The sequence below is a fragment of the Polyodon spathula genome, chromosome 4 (assembly GCF_017654505.1).
Source record: "Polyodon spathula isolate WHYD16114869_AA chromosome 4, ASM1765450v1, whole genome shotgun sequence".
Classification (NCBI taxonomy): Eukaryota; Metazoa; Chordata; class Actinopteri; order Acipenseriformes; family Polyodontidae; genus Polyodon; species Polyodon spathula.
Window position 1 is genome coordinate 87,134,026 of NC_054537.1, and position 19,710 is coordinate 87,153,735.

At 36.3% G+C, this 19,710-nt stretch overlaps 1 protein-coding gene and 1 long non-coding RNA gene across 2 annotated transcripts; one reads left to right on the plus strand and one right to left on the minus strand.

Moving 5' to 3' along the window:
- Positions 1–1,171: 1,171 nt before the first annotated feature.
- LOC121315039 (26S proteasome complex subunit SEM1-like) lies at positions 1,172–14,000 on the minus strand. The gene is made up of 3 exons (XM_041248922.1): positions 13,854–14,000; positions 12,531–12,624; positions 1,172–2,521 (listed from the first exon to the last, which is right to left on the minus strand). Exons 1-3 carry the CDS (start codon positions 13,927–13,929, stop codon positions 2,482–2,484), a joined length of 210 nt encoding a protein of 69 aa, XP_041104856.1. The 5' UTR covers positions 13,930–14,000; the 3' UTR covers positions 1,172–2,481.
- Positions 14,001–14,035: 35 nt separating this feature from the next.
- LOC121315040 lies at positions 14,036–17,608 on the plus strand. Its single transcript, XR_005950192.1, has 3 exons — positions 14,036–14,194; positions 14,644–14,744; positions 16,227–17,608. It is a non-coding gene; the product is annotated as an uncharacterized LOC121315040 (long non-coding RNA).
- Positions 17,609–19,710: the final 2,102 nt, after the last annotated feature.

The window sequence follows — 19,710 nt, forward strand, 5'->3', positions numbered from 1 at the left end:
AGTCAAAACTTTTCTGAAAGAGAAATTGTGATCAAAATAACAGAAGACTACTTCAAATGAAAAACTTGAAGGCACTCAATTACTGAACAAAGAATTAAAGATTACACAAGGAAACTCTCCTGCTAAAATTCCTTAACACCAGTAATTGAATCTCATTTTGTGAAGGGCCTCAAAGCCTAATTCAACACACTAATTTATGGTGTGTCTGTGCATTGGCACACACCCCCTTCGTGAGTTCTGAGTCAGCACCTGCTGGGAATGCCAAGAACTGACTGGCCTTCACAAGGGAGTAGGCAGGCCTGGGCAGGACTGCCAGTTGCCACATGCTGAGTAGCTGTCTGCTACAAGATGGTACAAAATAATCTCCCACTGTCAGAAACTCGGCAAACCTCTTGAACTCACATGGGCTTGATGATTCCAGTAAATTGTGCCTACCTTAATTATGATATGCAATTATTTCTCCAGTGGAGATTCACAGGTAAAAGACATCATGTTACTACATGTTTTTTAGACAGTTTAATGAATGAATCCACATCTGTATCAGAAGTGTGAAGCATTTTCACTATAACCGGGCACAGTAAGCTCATCATTGCCACATCTACCTAGGAAATGCTAACAGTCCCCATCTTTGTAGTCTCTGTTATATAGAAACAGATGGTGCTGCACAAACTATGACATAACATTGAACAGGTGGTTGTGTAATAAAATACTAATCCGTCTTGTTCTAGTCTAGTCCCAGTAGAACAGTGTTTGTATTCAGTTTACACCGTACAGCTGGCATACCAGATAGGCCAAGCCGATACCAGATTTTCACACACACTGTAGCACAGAAAACTGATTCTCTCTTTTGGCTGGTTATATATCATTTTTGTATCTTCAAACATGTGGATACAGTACATGCAACAGATAAAGGTGCCTGTCTTACCACCATGCAAATTATTGCATAATAGAAATGACAAATATTCAAAATCACGTTCAACATAGAATGGACATTTCTACCATTATTTACGATGGAGTCATTTCTACATATTTTACAAAGCAAATCAGAAAAAGTAAAAAAATAAACAAAACACATCAATGTACAAAACAGTACTCTAACCTTTAACATTTCTCTGCCGCTTTCACTTGGTGGAACAAACACTGAGAACACAGAAATGATATTGGACAATAGTGGTGAATAAATCCAATACAGTTTATTGAAAATGTGAACGCCCTGGAACAATGAGTTTTATATAACATTTATATTCACAACACGAGAAGCAACATGCATTGATTGTTATTGAGAGTATCAGAACATTGTGCAAAAATAGGATGACTTGAATTTCATAGATTCCTAGATCTTGCTTTGTTGTATTGTGGTTTTTCCCAATTAGAGGCCTCACATTTCAGTGCCTTGGCTATGTATGAAAGGAATTACATTATTCTCTTTCCTCAACTTGGCCACAGATATAGATAAACCTTGGTCGAGTTCTTCAGTATGGACATCTTGTTAAACTATTCTGTATTGCCAACGCCCTCTATTTTCAGGAAAGACTCCATTTTGAGGCACATGATATCTTACCAACATCTCCATTAGGGGATATACCAGTAACATGTATGCATTTTGGATTAACTCAGTTTGAATAAAACAAATATTTAACCAAAGCCAAGTTTATACAGACATTAAAAGGTCTGACATAAGCCAAAACTCTAACCCTCCCTATTATAAAGTCCTCAAACACATTCACCTGATGAACAGTGGAAAGCAACCAAGACAGCAAACTTATCATGGTGCTTACACAAACAACTTGTGGAATACTTTTAAAAAAAAAATGTATTCAACATTACAAATTAGCAAATAACCTGGACGGTTAATTTAAGAATTAAAAGTGTACCCAAGCTGTTTGTTGTTCATCTTATAAAATGTATAAAGTATAAAGTAATTGTAGCTAACAAAATAATTCCATACATAGTCAACAGAATGCACATCCATGCAGCACAGATATGACATGACCTAGGAAGTGATGCAGTAACAGTCTTCCTGGAAGGCAACCAACAGAACCTTCTTTTACCCAGTGTCATGTTTTAAAATGAAAATGCACGCTACAACATGAAGTAAAAAAAAAATAATAATAATAATTATGTTATCTACAAGTATTTAAATTACAAACTAGTAATCATACGGACACAACAGGCTACATTAAAATAACCAAATTTAAGACAGGGACAGGCTGTTTAATATTTTAATACTGAATTTGTATGTACTGCATAGTCTACAAAATTACATGCACATAAATGTTTCACTTTTATCATTCTAGGGGAAGAGAGCTATCTAACTTTAAACCTTTTTGTATAGAAAAAAATAAGAATATAGCAACAGTTGCAATATGGGATGTTTACTATCTACAGTAATCATCAACTCTGTAATAACAGGATACAATTCAACACAAAATCTCCAGTTCATTTTCACATTCATAACAATTCTCAAAACTTTACTGAAAGCTACGTCTCCATCTTGTATCCATGTTTTTCTAGTTCCGCTCTGCAGGAAGAAAGGAAATAAAGTTATTCCAGCATGAAGGAAAATACACATACTTTACAAAATGCTGTTCTATTTTATTGGACACCCATAATCAAATGTGATCGAAAGAATCATAGAACAGAGCTGCATACTTGCCTTAAAATACTGTCATGAGATGTGATAGTCTATAATTAGGGCTTCTGTTTTTCTGTTTTTATTAATTTCATTTTTCAATGTTTATTTCTGGCTCATTTGAGTTTTACTTTTTTTTTTCTGTATGAAATTATTTATTTTCCAAAAAGTTTGCCTGTTTTTTTCTGTCACAAAATGTACTTGCAAACTTAAATTGTACCTTCTTTCGTTTGCTGTCTACCACAACCAAATCCTTATGGAAACAGGCATACTTTGAGGTTTGTTTGTGTGTAGGATTTTTTCTACATTTCACCACAATTTGCAGTTCTGTTTTATTTTATACTGCAATATAGCTTTAGATCCCGTGAACAAACCTTCTAATTGTAATCTAGTTTTAAATCTCGCATTTTATTATTATTTTTTGTATCAGGGGTGTTTTATCAGTTAAAACTAAAAATCAGAAGCCCTATCTATAACTTATCACCAGATATCAAAACAACCCCCTCAAAAAAAAATTAACAAAACCTTACTGTATAATACATAACATGAGGTAAAGTGACAACCAAACTACACTGAACAAAAATATAAACGCAACATGTAAAGTGGTCCCATGTTTCATGAGCTGAAATAAAAAATCCCAGAAATTTTCCCCCCATACGCACAAAAAGCTTATTTCTCTCAAATTTTGTGCACAAATTTGTTTACATCCCTGTTAGTGAGCATTTCTCCTTTGCCAAGATAATCCATCCACCTGACAGGTATGGCATATCAAGAAGCTGATTAAACAGCATGATCATTACACAGGTGCACCTTGTGCTGGGGACAACAAAAGGCCACTCTAAAATGTGCAGTTTTGTCACACAACACAATGTCACAGATGTCTCAAGTTTTGAGGGAGCGTCCAATTGGCATGCTGACTGCAGGAATGTCCACCAGAGCTGTTGCCAGAGAATTGAATGTTTATTTCTCTACCATAAGCCGCCTCCAACATCGTTTTAGAGAATTTGGCAGTACGTCCAACTGGCCTCACAACCGCAGACCACGTGTAACCATGCCAGCCCAGGACCTCCACATCCGGCTTCTTCACCTGCGGGATCGCCTGAGACCAGCCACTCGGACAGCTGATGAAACTGTGGGTTTGCACAACCAGAGAATTTCTACACAAACTGTCAGAAACCGTCTCAGGGAAGCTCATCTGCGTGCTTGTCGTCCTCACCAGGGTCTTGACCTGTCTGCACTTCGGCGTCGTAACCGACTTCAGTGGGCAAATGCTCACCTTCGATGGCCACTGGCAAGCTGGAGAAGCGTGCTCTTCATGGATGAATCCCGGTTTCAACTGTACCGGGCAGACAGCAGACAGCAGACAGCGTGTATGGCGTTGTGAACAGAGTGCCCCATGGTGGCGGTGGGATTATGGTATGGGCAGGCATAAGCTACGGACAACGAACACAACTGCATTTCATCGATGGCAATTTGAATGCACAGAGATACCGTGACAAGATCCTGAGGCCCACTGTCATGCCATTCATCCGCAGCCATCACCTCATGGAGTGTCGAGTGGTCCATAACTGACATTGTTAACCATTCCCTCTTAGCTGAGCCATTTGTCTGTCCCCCTGGCTTCAATCTGCCCCGACATTTGTGGACTTCGCTGAACCGCTTCAGGACAGGGCAGGGTCAATGTGCTGCCAACCTCGTTCGCTGGGGTCAGGCCACCGACCCTTCCTGCAGCTGTGGAGCCCGACAAACCAAGTCACACATCATCGACAACTGCCCACTGACCAAGTCCCCCGGTGGACTGCCGGCTTTGCACCTTGCCGATTCAATGGCATGGCATGACACGCATACGATAGGAGAACCTCATGTTTCAGCATGATACTGCACGGCCCCATGTCGAAAGGATCTGTACACAATTCCTGGTAGCTGAAAATTTCCCAGTTCTTCCATGGCCTGCATACTCACCAGACATGTCACCCATTGAGCATGTTTAGGATGCTCTGGATCGACGTGTACGACAGCGTGTTCCAGTTCCTGCCAATATCCAGCAACTTCACACAGCCATTGAAGAGGAGTGGGACAACATTCCACAGGCCACAATCAACAGCCTCATCAACTCTATGCGAAGGAGATGTGTCACGCTGCATGAGGCAAATGGTGGTCACACCAGATACTGACTGGTTTTCTGATCCCCGCCCCTACCATTTTTTTTTTTAAGGTATCTGTGACCAACAGATGCATATCTGTATTCCCAGTCATGTGAAATCCATAGATTAGGGCCTAATGAATTTATTTCAATTGACCGATTTCCTTATATGAACTGTGACTCAGTAAAATCTTTGAAACTGTTGCATGTTGTGTTTATATTTTTGTTCAGTGTAGTAATTGACTGACAGAAGCATACTTGAATACAGATGTGTGTCTAATATGAAGGCAATATCTCAAACAAAACCTAACCCATCACATCTAGGTCAAAAATGTTGCTTTACTGTAAAAAAGAGAAATTCCACCATTTTAATTGCTAAAACCATTTAAAATTTTGAATCAAAAACAGCATTTTCAAAACATGGAGGTTTAGATTTTCTTTCACCCAGTGGCTTTAATGATTTTTAACCATATGACAAGTTACGGTGCAATAAATGAAAAAGCCAGTGCACCAGTCAAAAGTATTTTTCTGATTAGTAATTTTAAAACAGAGCAGTCTCCCCTGTGATACTGGATTACTGCCACTACATCTGAAAAAAAAAAATTCAAGCCGTAGATACTGTTAAAATTGCTGTTGTTGAGCACCCTTTAGGATTAATGTATTTCTTGCTTGTGTCATATTCTAGTACTGAGTTGTAAATCTACATAGGCTCTCTCAAGAGTAAAATCTATTTGAATTTGGTCTAATAAAAGAATGATCCCTAAAGATTATTGCTCCTGTACTTACCCATTCATTCTCATAAGAAAAAGACAGAAGGGTTTCCACCAGAAGGATTTAGTTGGCACATCAGTTACCCAGTATTTAAATGCAATTGTGTATATGCCACAAACCTAACAGTTACCACAGAGCCCATTTTCAGTGTGTTCCTGATATATTAACATAATTTATGGTCACAACTACTATTTACAAGGGAGACTTTAAACTCATGATAGTTTACCAGTACCTAGTTTACCAGTACCCACCCCAAACACTTTTGCATTAACTACTGATTATGAGGAAACAGTTTTCTTCAGAGGAAACTCAAACACTGTTATTTAGGGCATAACTTGGCTGTTCAATGAAGGGTGGTTGTGGTTTTAGACCTCCTAAAACATATGGGTATGCAACTAGTTTTGCAATTCCTAAAGAAACTACGTGAAGGGCTTTTGTGTTTTAAATTTTATTTACTTTGGTATCAATTGTGGTTTCCATGTCACATCAAAAATAAAAACAACAATAATAAAAAGGAATTATCTTAACTTTCAGTATGATGTATGCCAAGAACAGAACTTTTATTCTGTTTAGGATCCTTAGTAACCAGTGTTCTTTAAATATGAGGCTTGACTTAGTTTGAACCAGATGAGATTAAATAATCCTGTCAGATGTATCTATATGTGAATGTAAACATAGGATTTACCAATGAGAAGCAGCTATAGTGAGGGAATACTCAAAATGTTTATGTCATCAAACCAATTGGAGCAAATGATCCGTGCCCCGGGAGCGGTTCCAATCTATTGAAGTGTCATGTGAATTGACTTCAGCTCGATTATAATGATCCGACCAGAGATCAGGAAAAATAGGCGGCCTCAGGTTGTTTGGGGAATCAAACCTGGGCATGGATCATTTCAGTTTCTACGTGCAAATGATAAACTATCTGAGGGTGCAATGATTACAATGGCCGAATGGGCAGCTGCACAGTGTGTGTGCCTTGACATTTGATGGTGGATATGAAATATCTTAGTAAGCAGGTAAATATAACTGCATGTCATTTTTTTTTTTTTTTTTTTTTTTTTTTTTTTTTTTTTTTTTTTTTTAACTGTTAGACTTTCTAATACTGTAACTTATGTTTTAAACAGGTTTAAATACTGCGATGTATTTTTTAAAAATCCTATCGTTAGTTACTTTTGTGCATTTTCATTTGCAAGTGAACTGTGACATTAGGGCCTTATCAAGCACTATACTCTGCAATTTTGAATACTGTTTTAATTATGGAATTATTATTATTTTTAATCTTTTGCTAAATTGCATTGTACATTTTAAGCAGTTCTGTGCATTGGTAACATTTTCATTTCATTTTGCTGTTGGGTCGTTAACAGGGAATTTTACATATTGCTACAATACATACCAGATTTAAAAGTATGTACTATAATGTGTTGTCTCTTTTAGCAAGGGACATTTTCAGAATCATACTGTTCTGAATTAAAATACTACTTCTGTTGAAAATATAGCACTGTATCAAAACCAACTACATACAGTACATCTACATGGAGGCCTACTTATTTTAAAACAGTCCTTTCAGCTATGTATTTTTGACATTGTATCTTTGTGTTCTCTGAAAAAACTGACAAGTTTTTGTCCAATACTGCTGTGTTATATGCAAGGTTCAACATTAACCATGGACCGGTGGCTCGGGGCCGGTAGAGAGCGCAGTTTGGCCAGTAGTTATGAAGCACCACAGGCCCGACTGGGCCGGTTACATTTAACTAGTATATATATATATATATATATATATATATATATATATATATATATATATATATATATATATATATATATATATATATATATATAATATATCCAGCACAAAGGGCCAGTGTATCAAAAAGATGAAACGTAATGTACAAACCATTTTTTAAAAACATAACTACAAACTAATCCTAACTTTCCCGCTGCGCGTCATATTTGTTGTACAGTCAGAATCTAAGACTACGTACCGAACTGCTGTGTTGGTACTCGTTCCCACGGAAAATCTTTCACAAATCGGGTTTTCTACAACTAAACCAATAAGCCAAAAGGAAAGCGCTGAAATCAATAAATCATAAAGTAATTATGGGGAAAAAAATGAACGCGAACATTTAGAGTGGAGGCTTCATTATGACAGAGAAAAAACGTTTTGCCTTATTTGGCGGCAGTTTCCCAGCTGCTTCATTTGTTGTGAATTCAACAATTCATTCACATCATACCCAGTGTCACAGTAAGATGTCCCGATGGATATCCAGATACGCGATCAAATTGTAAAACTTATTTGGGATCCGATGCGTTCAGGTGAAAAATGCTGTTCACATTCTTTCCAGGACTCACTGGTATCACTTAGCAAGATTGCTGTTGACTTGGGAGAGGCTACACAAGCGACAACGCTCTACATAGGATTGCTATTATTTTGTATTATGAACATTGTTTTAATTGTGTTTATTATTAGGATTAGGGGTGGGAATTTTGAATACACAGGGTGCAGCCTTTTTGTGTATTCAATTACCCGATCTCTGGTCCCTTGCATAACAGTGTAAGCTAGTAAAGTTTAGCCAGGTTCACAAAGTGTTCAAACAATGTCCAAGACGAGATTTCTTCGCTCTGTACCCTATTTCCTTAGGCACAAGTTTTTTTTCTTGTGGTTACTTAATTAAAATACAGAACTCAATGAGCAGCAACATTACTGTGCGTATCTCTTCCAATTAAAGCAACAGAAGCATATTATTGCGTAAATCACCAAATAATATTTTTTGCTGTAGTGTATTCAGAATAAAATAACACCTATCATCTAACAACCTAATATTCTACATCTGTTTAATTCTAACAAATAATATTTATGAAATAATCTTAGTGTAAATATTGTAACCTGGCCAAAACAGAAAATAGTTTAACATTACTAATTACAACTAGCCATCAAGTACTGACATCAGATGAGTCTAAGTCAAGTTATTTTGTTTATTCATAATCCATAAATAATGCAAAACAAGGACACTTGGTTGTACTTTTAATGGTCAGTGCAAATGTTGCCCTTACTCCAACCATTCACAGAAAGTCACCAGTAGATGTTTTACACTGAACAGCAGTCCAGAAAAACTCCTTTCCAACTGCAAGCATCTTGCCTTTTCTTACAGTTACTGTGTTGTTGTGCTTAACATTATTTAGTATGTCTTTATATTCATCATAACGTTAAATTACCTTTCTAATTTCAATGTTACCCAAGTTTGGATTGCAGTACATCTTTTAGCTCTTGCTACGCACACGTTAAATGGCTGAAGTAACATATATTGAAAGGCTTTGTTTAGCTGCTTTCTTTTGAGACGTGGGCTCTCTGAGGGGCCAGTAGTTGAAAATCTAAATGTAGAGCCCTGATAGGGCTAGGATAATGCATCGCATCATTGGAATAACCATCAGTGGACAAAATAACCATCGCTGGTAGAGGGACAAAAAAAAAAAAAAAACGCATTAATAGACCGTTTTTTTATTAGGACCAGCAAAATGTAAATCTACACTCTCATTCCTTGCCTTTACATAGGTTCCTTTAAAAAATAATAATAAATTAAAAAAACCTCCTCACCCACTATGCAGCACATACATTTTCAGAGTAAGCATGACAAAAACAAACAAAAAAAAACTTGAGAAGCGACTAAAGGTAGGCTGCACTTCTGGATCAGATTTTGCTAGTTAAATTGTCGATTTAATTTAATTTTAAATAATGCTGTCAGACGTTTTGAAGTTTTTGTTTGATTGTTTTTTTACAAAAAAGAACAAATGGAAAGGTAAAATGCGCTGTTTGTGGAGTTTTAATGAGCTTCTGTGCCAATACCACCAACATGCGGGATCTTTAGTAAGGCAGCACCCGACAAAATACGATAGGGGGAACACAAGTAAAAAAAACTAAACGAAGCAACACCTTCAGTGACATCTTATTTTGGAAAGAAAGTTGATCCAAAAAACGTCAGAGCAAAAGAAATAACAGGCCTGATAATGGATTGTGTCACACAAGATATCAGACCTGTTAGTATAGTAGAGGGAGATGCGTTTAAAAATCTGATTGTGAATCTTGCTCCGGGCTATAAAATGCCCTGTCGAAAGACAATCTCCAAATTCATTACTCTGGAGAACGAACGTGCAAAGAAAAAGCTTTGACAGGATTTAAGTCAGGAGTGTAATTCAATGTCCATCACTACTGACGTATGGATAAGCATGGCACAAGAAGCATTTTTAACAGTCACCTACCATTACATTAAGCAAAACTGGGAACTCGAGTCAAACGTATTACGACACAAAAATTACACAAGACACACACTGCTGTGAATTTCGCAGACGTGATCAATCAGATAAACACAGAGTTTGAAGTGCCTACAAAAGTAATAGCTTGTGTTTATGACAATGCGTGCTGTGTTACTTTTTGGTAGCGTGGCAAGTGTGAGCTGTGCAGGGCACAATATAAATCTTTGTATTCAGAAAAGCTTAGAGGATGTACGAAAAGTCCATACGTTAGTGGCAGCAGCACATTTTAAAAAGAGTGAGATGGCAACATGTGCTTTAAATAGGAAACAAACAGAAAAGCTGAACACAGAAAAAGCACCACTCAAGTTAATGGAGGACGTACAAACAAGGTGGAACAAAGTCTTGAATTAAAATGGCCAGTTATTGAGTTGGTGAAAAAATAACCAGACACGCGTTCCCAACCTAGTAGCAGCCTTGGCAAGGAGCATTGAGTATCCCCATAAATACTGTACAACCACTCCCTCATTTTATCAGGTGCATCAGGGTCCAGTATGAATCCTCTAAGCAAACCTGCTTTTTCTCGTTTTTCATGTAAAAAGCCGCACACTGTTTTAATTTGTACAGCGGAGGGTAATTGCTTTTCATCAACTTTATTCTCCAATTAACTTCTTGAGTCTTCCTCTCCTTTCTCAAATGCTGCATTGAAATAACCAATTCCCAACAACATAGGAGGCTTGTTGCTAGGGAGCTCATGTCACTGCCTTGTGGCTTTTGCTAGTGCATTACTGCCACATGTGAGCACCTTGTGAGCACTGCTTCAGTAAGTAGATATTTAATGTGCTTTGTGTTATTGTGCAATACGTATGTATGACAACAGTCCAATAGTAATGCTTTGTTTTTAATTGTTTTGTATATTTTTTTAATTGTGATGTGCAGTATGAAATAAAACAAACAGTAATTGTAAGTGCCTATGTATACTGCAGCTAAGGCATACGCAGTTAGACAGTAAAAATGGGGAGCCAACTCCAGGACTGATCCGAATCCGCAGTATAGCAAGGGATGATATAACGAGGGCTGCGCGTATATGGGTGTATATAAGAAACGATGAATTGAAAAAAAACACTATTGTCCCAGCCCTACTGTGTTATTCCCTCAACTTGTGTGCTAACAAATTTAAATTAAACAATCAACTTCTCCCTGTACAGTCCCTTTTTCTTTCTGTACGAAATGTGTGTGGGTGTGCGTGCAGGGCAGGGGTTTCTTTGGGTAGGAAGGGGCAGGTTACAACATGTCAAATCAGATGAAATAGTCATATATGCCTCACCCTCGTTTAACCGTCACTGATGTCAAGATTTTATAGGGTCGGATATGTTAGTGCTGACTGTAGAACGGGAATGCTGCCTTCTGATTGGTTGCTGTAGAGGACATTAATGGCCAGGAAATGCCCTCAGAATGTCCACACAACCATCACCGATAAAGTACAGTAAGGTATCAATCCGCCAAAGAGAACATCTAATATAACTGTCAGAACCACAACAAGCCCATGAAATAATGGCTATAACAGGTCACAAAAATTAGTCCTCTAAAAAAAACCTACTGGCTTCATCTCAATCCAGCAAACAAGAATGGTCTTCCCAACTTTCCAGTGTCTTAAAGCCTGCAATTATTGATTTCTATGAGCCGTCAATATCTGAAAATCAGCAGCAAACCTGCCAACAAACTGCAAACCTGCAAAAGCCACCCACCCTCAGAAATCTCAGCCATGAACATACCTGCAATGTTTCAAAACATAATAAATTAAAATAACATCTTTACAAAATAAATAACTAACTTTCTTTTAAGAATAAATGAATTTGTTTAATAATAATTTTAGTTATACAATCAATTTACCTAATCAAAACAAACTTTTCTTTTTGAAAAAGCAGATGAAACAACTATTTTAAATGTTTTCCCTGTCTTAAATAAATTAAAAAGTAAACTGTATTTTGATTTTTTAATGTTTAGTTTGTTTGTTAAAAACAAGTAGTTCCCTTTCCTGTTCACAGGCAGAATTATATAGTCAAAGAACCGCTGCAGCAACATGGGACAAGCACCGCAGCTCATATAGAAAAAAATAAATAAAAGGCCATAAATATTAATGTTATTGCTGTTAAAACCATAAAGACTGTTTATAATGGCAATAATGACCTCCAGGCATGGCATTTCTAGGCTGTTAATGCGTCGGCTGGAAGAGTTGAAGGCCCGAGGCACAAGTAATTGTTTGTATTAAGATTACTACATTCTAATTAAATCGGCTTATTTTGAGAACTGGCATTCGATGTGAGCTGGGCTTGCTTAAAAGGTCTGCAAGTAGTAAATGTTTGGTCATTTGTCCAAATGGGTTTGGACAAACAAACCAAACAAACTAGGCTTGTTTTCCTGGGCTACTTTCTCACTATCCTGTCTGAACACTCTTCGATCTGAACTCGGACAATTTCCACAATCGATCTGAGGCTGGACAGTTTGAAATTGCTCCCATGTGAATACCGATTAAGTTTCTTTAGTTTCACCCTTTTGAGCTCAAGACTCTCAGTGTTACTTTTCAGCTCTTTTGCTCCAAAAATGAAACAGTCAATATAAGAAAACTTCCAATACCATGAAGAATTAAATATTCTACATAACACTGCTTGAAACTAGTGTATAAAAGAACTTAAAACTGCTAAACAAAGCACACAGATGTGTTATTGAAGAATTGACCTTAGCTGATTTGAAAAGTCATCCTCTACATTGTCATCATCCCAGTTGTCTTCCCACACATGTGCATCTTCATCTTCATCCAACCCTGTCCAATCTATAAAAAAAATAAATAAAAAAAACAGGTCAATTACAAAATCATTCCTGTCACAAAAAATATATTCTTCTTTTCTTCTGCAAATAGAGCCAATAAATAGGTTAAAGAACTGTATAATGATAATAACTGCCAACACTAACATGGCATTTTTCTGGAGCCATAGTGACCATTCCTCAAAAGATTTGTGGGAGAAATCACTGCTGAAATGAATTTATTTCTTAAATGCTCAGAATCAAGACAATCAATGCAGAGTAAGCAGAGAATAAAGGCACCGGCTACCACTGAATAAATACACAAATGTGTACATTAACAAAACAACATGAGGTCCTAGGAATAGGTTTGATCAGTAAAATAAAGCTGTTTGAATTGGGATGCAAGGACTGCATACTGAAGCACCTGCCAACCAAGTTCTTACCATCACCCTATCAATGCCAGTCATAGTCTGATTGAAACTGACCAGGAATAACAAAATTCATTGATATTGTCCAGCCCAGTAGTTCTTTTTTTACTTTCTTGTAACAATAACATTATATATGTGCTGGTATGCAAGGATTTAATAAGAACTGTCCATCCCCAAAGCCTGAAGGCAGGGTCACCTGTCTTCAGTTGTCAAGGCCACAGGGAGCGGGTCTGCACACCAAAACTGTAACTTCATTCTGAGCAGATACAGTTTTCGGTTTGTTCGTGTGCATTTGTACGGGGCATTACAAAGTAGAAGAAACAAGTTGTGGATTAGAATACAGTATATAACTTAACCCTAACGTTAAGCTAGCTTGCTAAGGTATTGCAGCTGTTTCCATACTACCTCAATAAAGATTTAAATCTTAATCAGTCTGTATCGATTTACAAGCAAGAAAGAGTAACACTGCACAGTCACATAAACAACTAGTACGAGATACCGGTAATGCCGGCGTATGTATTGTCATTCATTGTCACACAAATACAGCAGACTATAGACAAGAGCTTCCAAGGACAGACTTCACGATAAGTACTAAAAATACGATTAAAGTCAGCACAGACGAAAATGCACTGTTTGGAAAATGTTACGGTTTTATAAACTACCCCCACTTCAGTGTTCTCCACAACCTCGACTAACAAAAGTATTAATCGTAAATATGAAAAGTCACTGAGTCACGGTTCCAGGCTGCTGGGCCTATGTTTTGGTTAACTAAAATTGAATTTACAGCCCCGTGTTATATTGCGCAATGTGTTCACAAGTTTCAATATACCTTCGGCTTTAAATTCCTCAAACTCATCATCCTCTTCTAACAATCCCAAATCCACGGTTTGCTTCTTTATTGACATAGTTATTCTCAGTTCATACACCCCACGTAGCTGCCAATGGTGTTTGTATTGAGACTGATGGGATACTGGCGGTACGCAACGCACGAGTTTGTTTGCGCATGTGCATGAGAACAACGAGAAAAGACAACACACATTTTTCCAAATGCTATTTCTTAAAAATGTATTTAATCAGCAATGTTTTGTATTACTTATTTATATAAACTATGTTACAGCTATACTTTATTTATTTGACTATACTGTAGCGTGCTACACCTCGTGCACCTCGGTAAGAGATATAATTAAAACAAGGATACTTGTGGAATAAGTCAGTTTATACCACCTGCTTTAAAAACAAATCAAGTGTGGGCCAGGACAGGGCAACTGAGCACAGGGTTAAGACAGGGAAGGCTCTTCAGTATGATGGAATTTGTTAGTGAGATTTTATGAGACATAATGAAACATATACAGATTTTTGTTGTATCTAAATGTAAAACTGTGCATTCTTGGTTGCAGGAAATTGCATATTTTAATGTTAACATTTCAAAAATGATCTGAGAGGGGCATGTTGCCAGACCGCTATGGAAGCAGGTCGCACACTACCACCTGAGCCACTTGCTTTCTTAATGCCACACAAGTGTACCTATTTTCATCTTTCAAATGTTGGAGCATATGTTAGCATGATTGCTGATTGTTTAGTGGATGTCTCTGTTGTTTATTAAATGCCTCTGTTTTAAGGTTTGGAGAATATTATGGAACACATTTGATGGAAAAAAAAGAACACAACAGTCCCAGTCATACCAGGATGTCTGGTCATCCTACTCTTTTGTCAACTACAGGTAAGTTGTTAATGAAGTTCTGGTTATGGTATGTTTTAATGACAAACGATACATACAGTAGGCCTATAGTATTTGAAATACGTACAGAAATTCATGAAAAGTGCAGGAATGGATTTGGCAGGGTAATTGTTCCTGTTATAATTTGAAATTGCCTCACACTTGTATTTAATCCACTGCATTTTGAAGTGTTGAAAAAATTTACAACATAAATTAGGATCATGGCAACTGCACAGTACATTCCAATATTTAACCTCTCTTATCCTACTGAGACTAATGGCTATTATTTATTACTGTTATTACTATGATCTGGAATGCCCCTGGCTGACAGATATTACAAAGCTAAGGGAAGGAAAATCCTCGTAATTTTGGTCAAATCCTGGTCAAACTAAATAAGTAAATAAAAGTAACTGTATAATTCTATTATTTCACTTTTAGTTTTATTTAGGAGTGTTACCATCTCAGGTAGATTTACATTCATGAACAGGTGATTATTCAAAAGAGGGAAGCTCCAATTTTAATAGTTTGTTTGAAAAATAAACAAGGCAAGCAGTAACAGCTGAACGTGGTACGAATGTACGGACAGCGTTCCCACAGGACCGCCTGTACCACATTGCAAATTACTCAGCTGTTTCAGGCGTTGACACACAGCAAACCTCAAGTTTGGTTTTGGTCATTTATTCAATTTTCAGTTATTTTGTAATTATTTATAAGTGTTTACACATGACCGGTCTGCTATTATTCTGAGGACTCTGACAAAAAAACTAAACAAAAAAAAGATAAAGTGGGGAAGACCAATTCAAGAAAATTAACCACCAACAAAACAAGCTAATAGTTACATTATTACAATGCTAATATTAAATTGTAATTTGTTTTGCAAGAACATGTCTGCGGTCAAAGTAGACTTAATGGTTTAATAACTCTCATTTTAATGTTAATTGTGCTCCCCAAGGATCATTTATTTGCCGCCCTTTTTAAGATTAATATAGTCAAATTACTTCAAAGAAGGAACAGGTTTATAATTTTATGGTGTTTTTGCAGTCTAAATCATTATAGTGAAACACTTTGTGTATACTTTGTGGTGAAAAAATATGTACAGGAACCATGAAGTTTTTGCTTTATTTTACATAAATAAAATCACTCCCAATCGCAGGTGAAGTGCTGGGAAACAGTTATAATATCTGCTCGGCATACCTGAGACTGCAGTTACACTGTGGCGCCTAGAGTCTCTTTTGCTAGACAGAAGGCTGCCCAGACTGACTCCCAGCCTTTCTTCGGCTCTTAGAATACTTTTAATCGAAGAGCCAGGCTTGATTCATGCTAAGTCTTTACTGGGATCTCAGCCCAGTCTTGCAGTCTCTGTTTGTTGCTCTATCTGGGTGATGATCATGACATGCCTTTGGGGGTGGGGGTGAGGGTGAGGGAACTTTGAGAGGACTGTCATCATCACTCTGGTTTTTTTTTTCTTTCTGATTTCCCCATCAGATTAGATACAGAGCTCCTTGTCTTCCAGGGAAAGTGACAGGAGCCAGGACAGATGAGGCCTGCCTTTCCTGGAGCCTGAATACTGATAATCGACTGCAGTTGCCATCAACAGGAGATTGCCAACTTAAGTAGCAATAGTGTCTCAAGAAGGACTTGTTGACATTTCATGAAATCAGAAAGGCTCAACTCAAGCCTTTTGTTTCACTTTTTAAAAACTATTTAAAATATACATTTATGAAATAAAGTATGTTCATACAGTAGCTAGACATAAAAGAGCCGCCTTGATCGATTTTGTATTTTTATACACCAACAACTACAGCAGAGAGATTTTGATAGATACTGTTTTTTGCGGTTAATGTTTCTATGCTAGAATGTAAAAGTAATCATTGCTGTAGGCATATAATTATAGACAGTGGATGTTATAAATGTTGACAGCTGAGAACAAATATTTATTGTATGTATTTTATTTATTTATTTGGATCAAGCTAACTCTCACCACGGATTAGACAAACTTAATGATCCAATTAATAAGCTTTATTCAGGAGAAACATGTCAGCGTTAGTCTTAAGAAACCTGCTGCAGTCGATACCCTTCCAGGAAATATCTTTCATGATTGCATATTAAATTTAATCTGACACCCTAAATATAGTTCTTTGTATATTGTATAGGTTGGCTGTATTTACTACTATCCTTATGGGTCTCAAAAAAGCAAACTAATTTTTAACAAAAAGTAACTGTTATAAATCGTGTACATCTAAAGAGTAATATTATTTTATCTTTTTTTCTTTCTTCTTTTTTTTTGTCGGGGGTTTCGTTCAACAAAGATGTCTGTCATGAAGAATTTAAGTTTCATATTTTCATCTGTCAGTCTTGAAAAGGCCTGTCATCTGAAGCTTGAAGTACAGTTTGCCGACAGGCTTTTAGACCACAATGACAATACAATCTTATATTTGTGCTACCAGGCTCCAAATAATCCCCACTTCCCTCCTCACTGGCCCAGTTATGATCTGGCTTAAGTTGCATATTTTGTTTCTATCAGGATTTTGCTGATAAATGCTATCAGCAAGAGTGAAATGAAATATGGGAGGTCCAGCTCTTATTACAAGAATATATATTTACCATTTTAAAGAGAAGGGTTGTTCATATTTTGGAATTTACCTCCATAACATAAAATAATGAGTACATTGTTAATATCTTTAAAGAATGTGACTTCAGAATCCCACCAGTAACTGCTACATGTCATGCAATTACTTATTAGTCTTTTTTCAAGTTCCAGATCAAAAAGTATATCAAGTAACACACACAGCATTACTAATGTGGAGCTTTCCAACCACACTGGCATTTATTTGTTTATTCTATCTTTAGCTTGATTAAAAAAATGTTTGAAGTAAAACAATGAAACAATTAGACCAAGGGCTTTAGGAAGAGGTCGTTAATTATATTATATATATATATATATATATATATATATATATATATATATATATATATATATATATATATATATATTTATTTATTTATTTATTTTGATGGAGAAGGTTTTCAGGAACCTCTAATATATATAAACATTGTGGTTTCACCCCATTGACTACTTCTTAGCCCAGAATGTTTTGATACAGTGTCATTTAATTATCCTTGATCAAATTATGCTGAACAAGCACAAAATTAAGCCAATAAAAATGTGTAACTGTTATAAAAATGGGCTGAATTTTAAGTTGACTATGGTATGCATTTAAAAAGATTTTATTTTTGCCAAATAATATTGGAGACCATGAAAAATATTGTGTAAGACGTTTGTGATTTAAACAATTGAGACAATTCCAGACACTGTCTTGAACAAGGTGACTTTAAAGAGTAAGTAGTGTGGTTCTGAAAAACTGATAGTGTAAGGATTATTGCTCACATTGTCAAACAGGCAGCACAGCAATAAAGATCCATGATGTGATACGGAAAAGAAAAGCCATAGCACTTGTGTTATGTTTTTTTTTTTTTTTTTAATCGCTCTTCCTGCAGAGAGGACAGATTTCAAACCTCAGTGCACTAGAGCGGCCATCTGCGTTACTACTGAAACATTCCCTCTAGGAAACGCAATCGTTATACTGAGTTCCTACTAGTTTGTACATAAAGAATACATTCAGCAACTCTTATTCGTTTAATTTTAAAATTGTACTTAGTTTCATTCTCAGCTGCATGTTATTTAAAATATAATGAAAGTTTTTACAAAAATTGTGAATAACTCAATTTAGTCAAAAATCACAGATATATTTCTTGGAAACCAAGCAAGATAAAAATGGTTTTACAGTATATTGCAAAGACAGCAAACCAATAAGTACCAAACAAACAGTCATATTTTCATACAGTTTTTTTTATTTTTTTTATAGGCTGTAGCCCATAGGTAACTCGTTTCATTTTGAAAGTCTTACTGCCCAGTTTTCTCCTGACCACAATATGACAGCCTCAAGTGTGTGTCCTTCATCGGGGCTGTTCAGTGAGTGATGAAGCAGTCTGCCTTAATACCTCTTCATTCTTCATCTGTCATTCCTAAGGTATTAAGAACAAATGACATGACATGCCTTTGGTGATACTGATAGGCTTCATTTTAGGTTGGTGTGTCCGTTAGTATCTTACTTGCTTTTTAGATGTGCAAGTTACATAGGTCACATTGTATATTATTGGAGAAAATATCTTATTAATAGTTAAAATAACCAACCTTCCTATGCACCCGGATTCACTTTAGCACAGAGGAGAAAATACCACAAGAAGACCAGACTTTACAAGTGTAACTTAGGGTATTTTTAGTTCAGTTTTCAATACACAAAACTATACCCCAAAAAAAACTGAAACAAATTGAACAATGTGACCTTTCAAAATCTAACAGGAAATACTGTACTACAATTATGGCTTCCGGTAGACCTCTGCAATATAATTATGTAGTTTATTTGATTACATGATGTTAAATAGAAGATCCAAATTATGATAATATATATGTTAAAAATTCTAGGTGATGCTAAATTTTTGGCCATAGCTATATATCCGCAGGAAAAAAAAAAGAAAATAGGAACTAGATACATTTTTTGACGTGATTTCCAGAACAAATACTGAAAATAGATTTTTTTTAATATATTGTCAATACAACGGGGGCTTAAATAAGATAATTAAAGCTTACCATTTTTTGCTTAACAGCATGTATTGTTTTGTTCTTGAATCCCACAGGATGTAATTTTACATTGGTGGCTGTAAAAATTAAAAAAATAAATATGGTGTTCCATATATTCCTTCAAGAGTTGATCCAGTCTGCAACTGTGGTTTGATAACATCACTGGTTCAATGGATTGAAGTGTAATCATCAGGAGTGAAGTGATGTGCCCAGTGGACTCAATCTGTGAAAGAATGTCTGCAGACAGCTTTTCAGAAGATTGCAATGATGCCAAACTGTAGTTCGAAGATTAACACAAACTTATGTTTAAGGCCAAAGACCAGAAAT

What these genes read in the sequence shown, in the direction of transcription:
- LOC121315039 (XM_041248922.1), bottom strand. Translation starts at nt 13,929, where the DNA reads ATGTCAATAAAGAAGCAAACCGTGGATTTGGGATTGTTAGAAGAGGAT. An exon ending in TGAGGAATTTAAAGCCGAAG is followed by an intron (nt 12,625 to 13,853) that starts GTATATTGAAAC and finishes TTTTTTTTATAG; the next exon opens with ATTGGACAGGGTTGGATGAA. An exon ending in GACTTTTCAAATCAGCTAAG is followed by an intron (nt 2,522 to 12,530) that starts GTCAATTCTTCA and finishes TTCTTCCTGCAG; the next exon opens with AGCGGAACTAGAAAAACATG.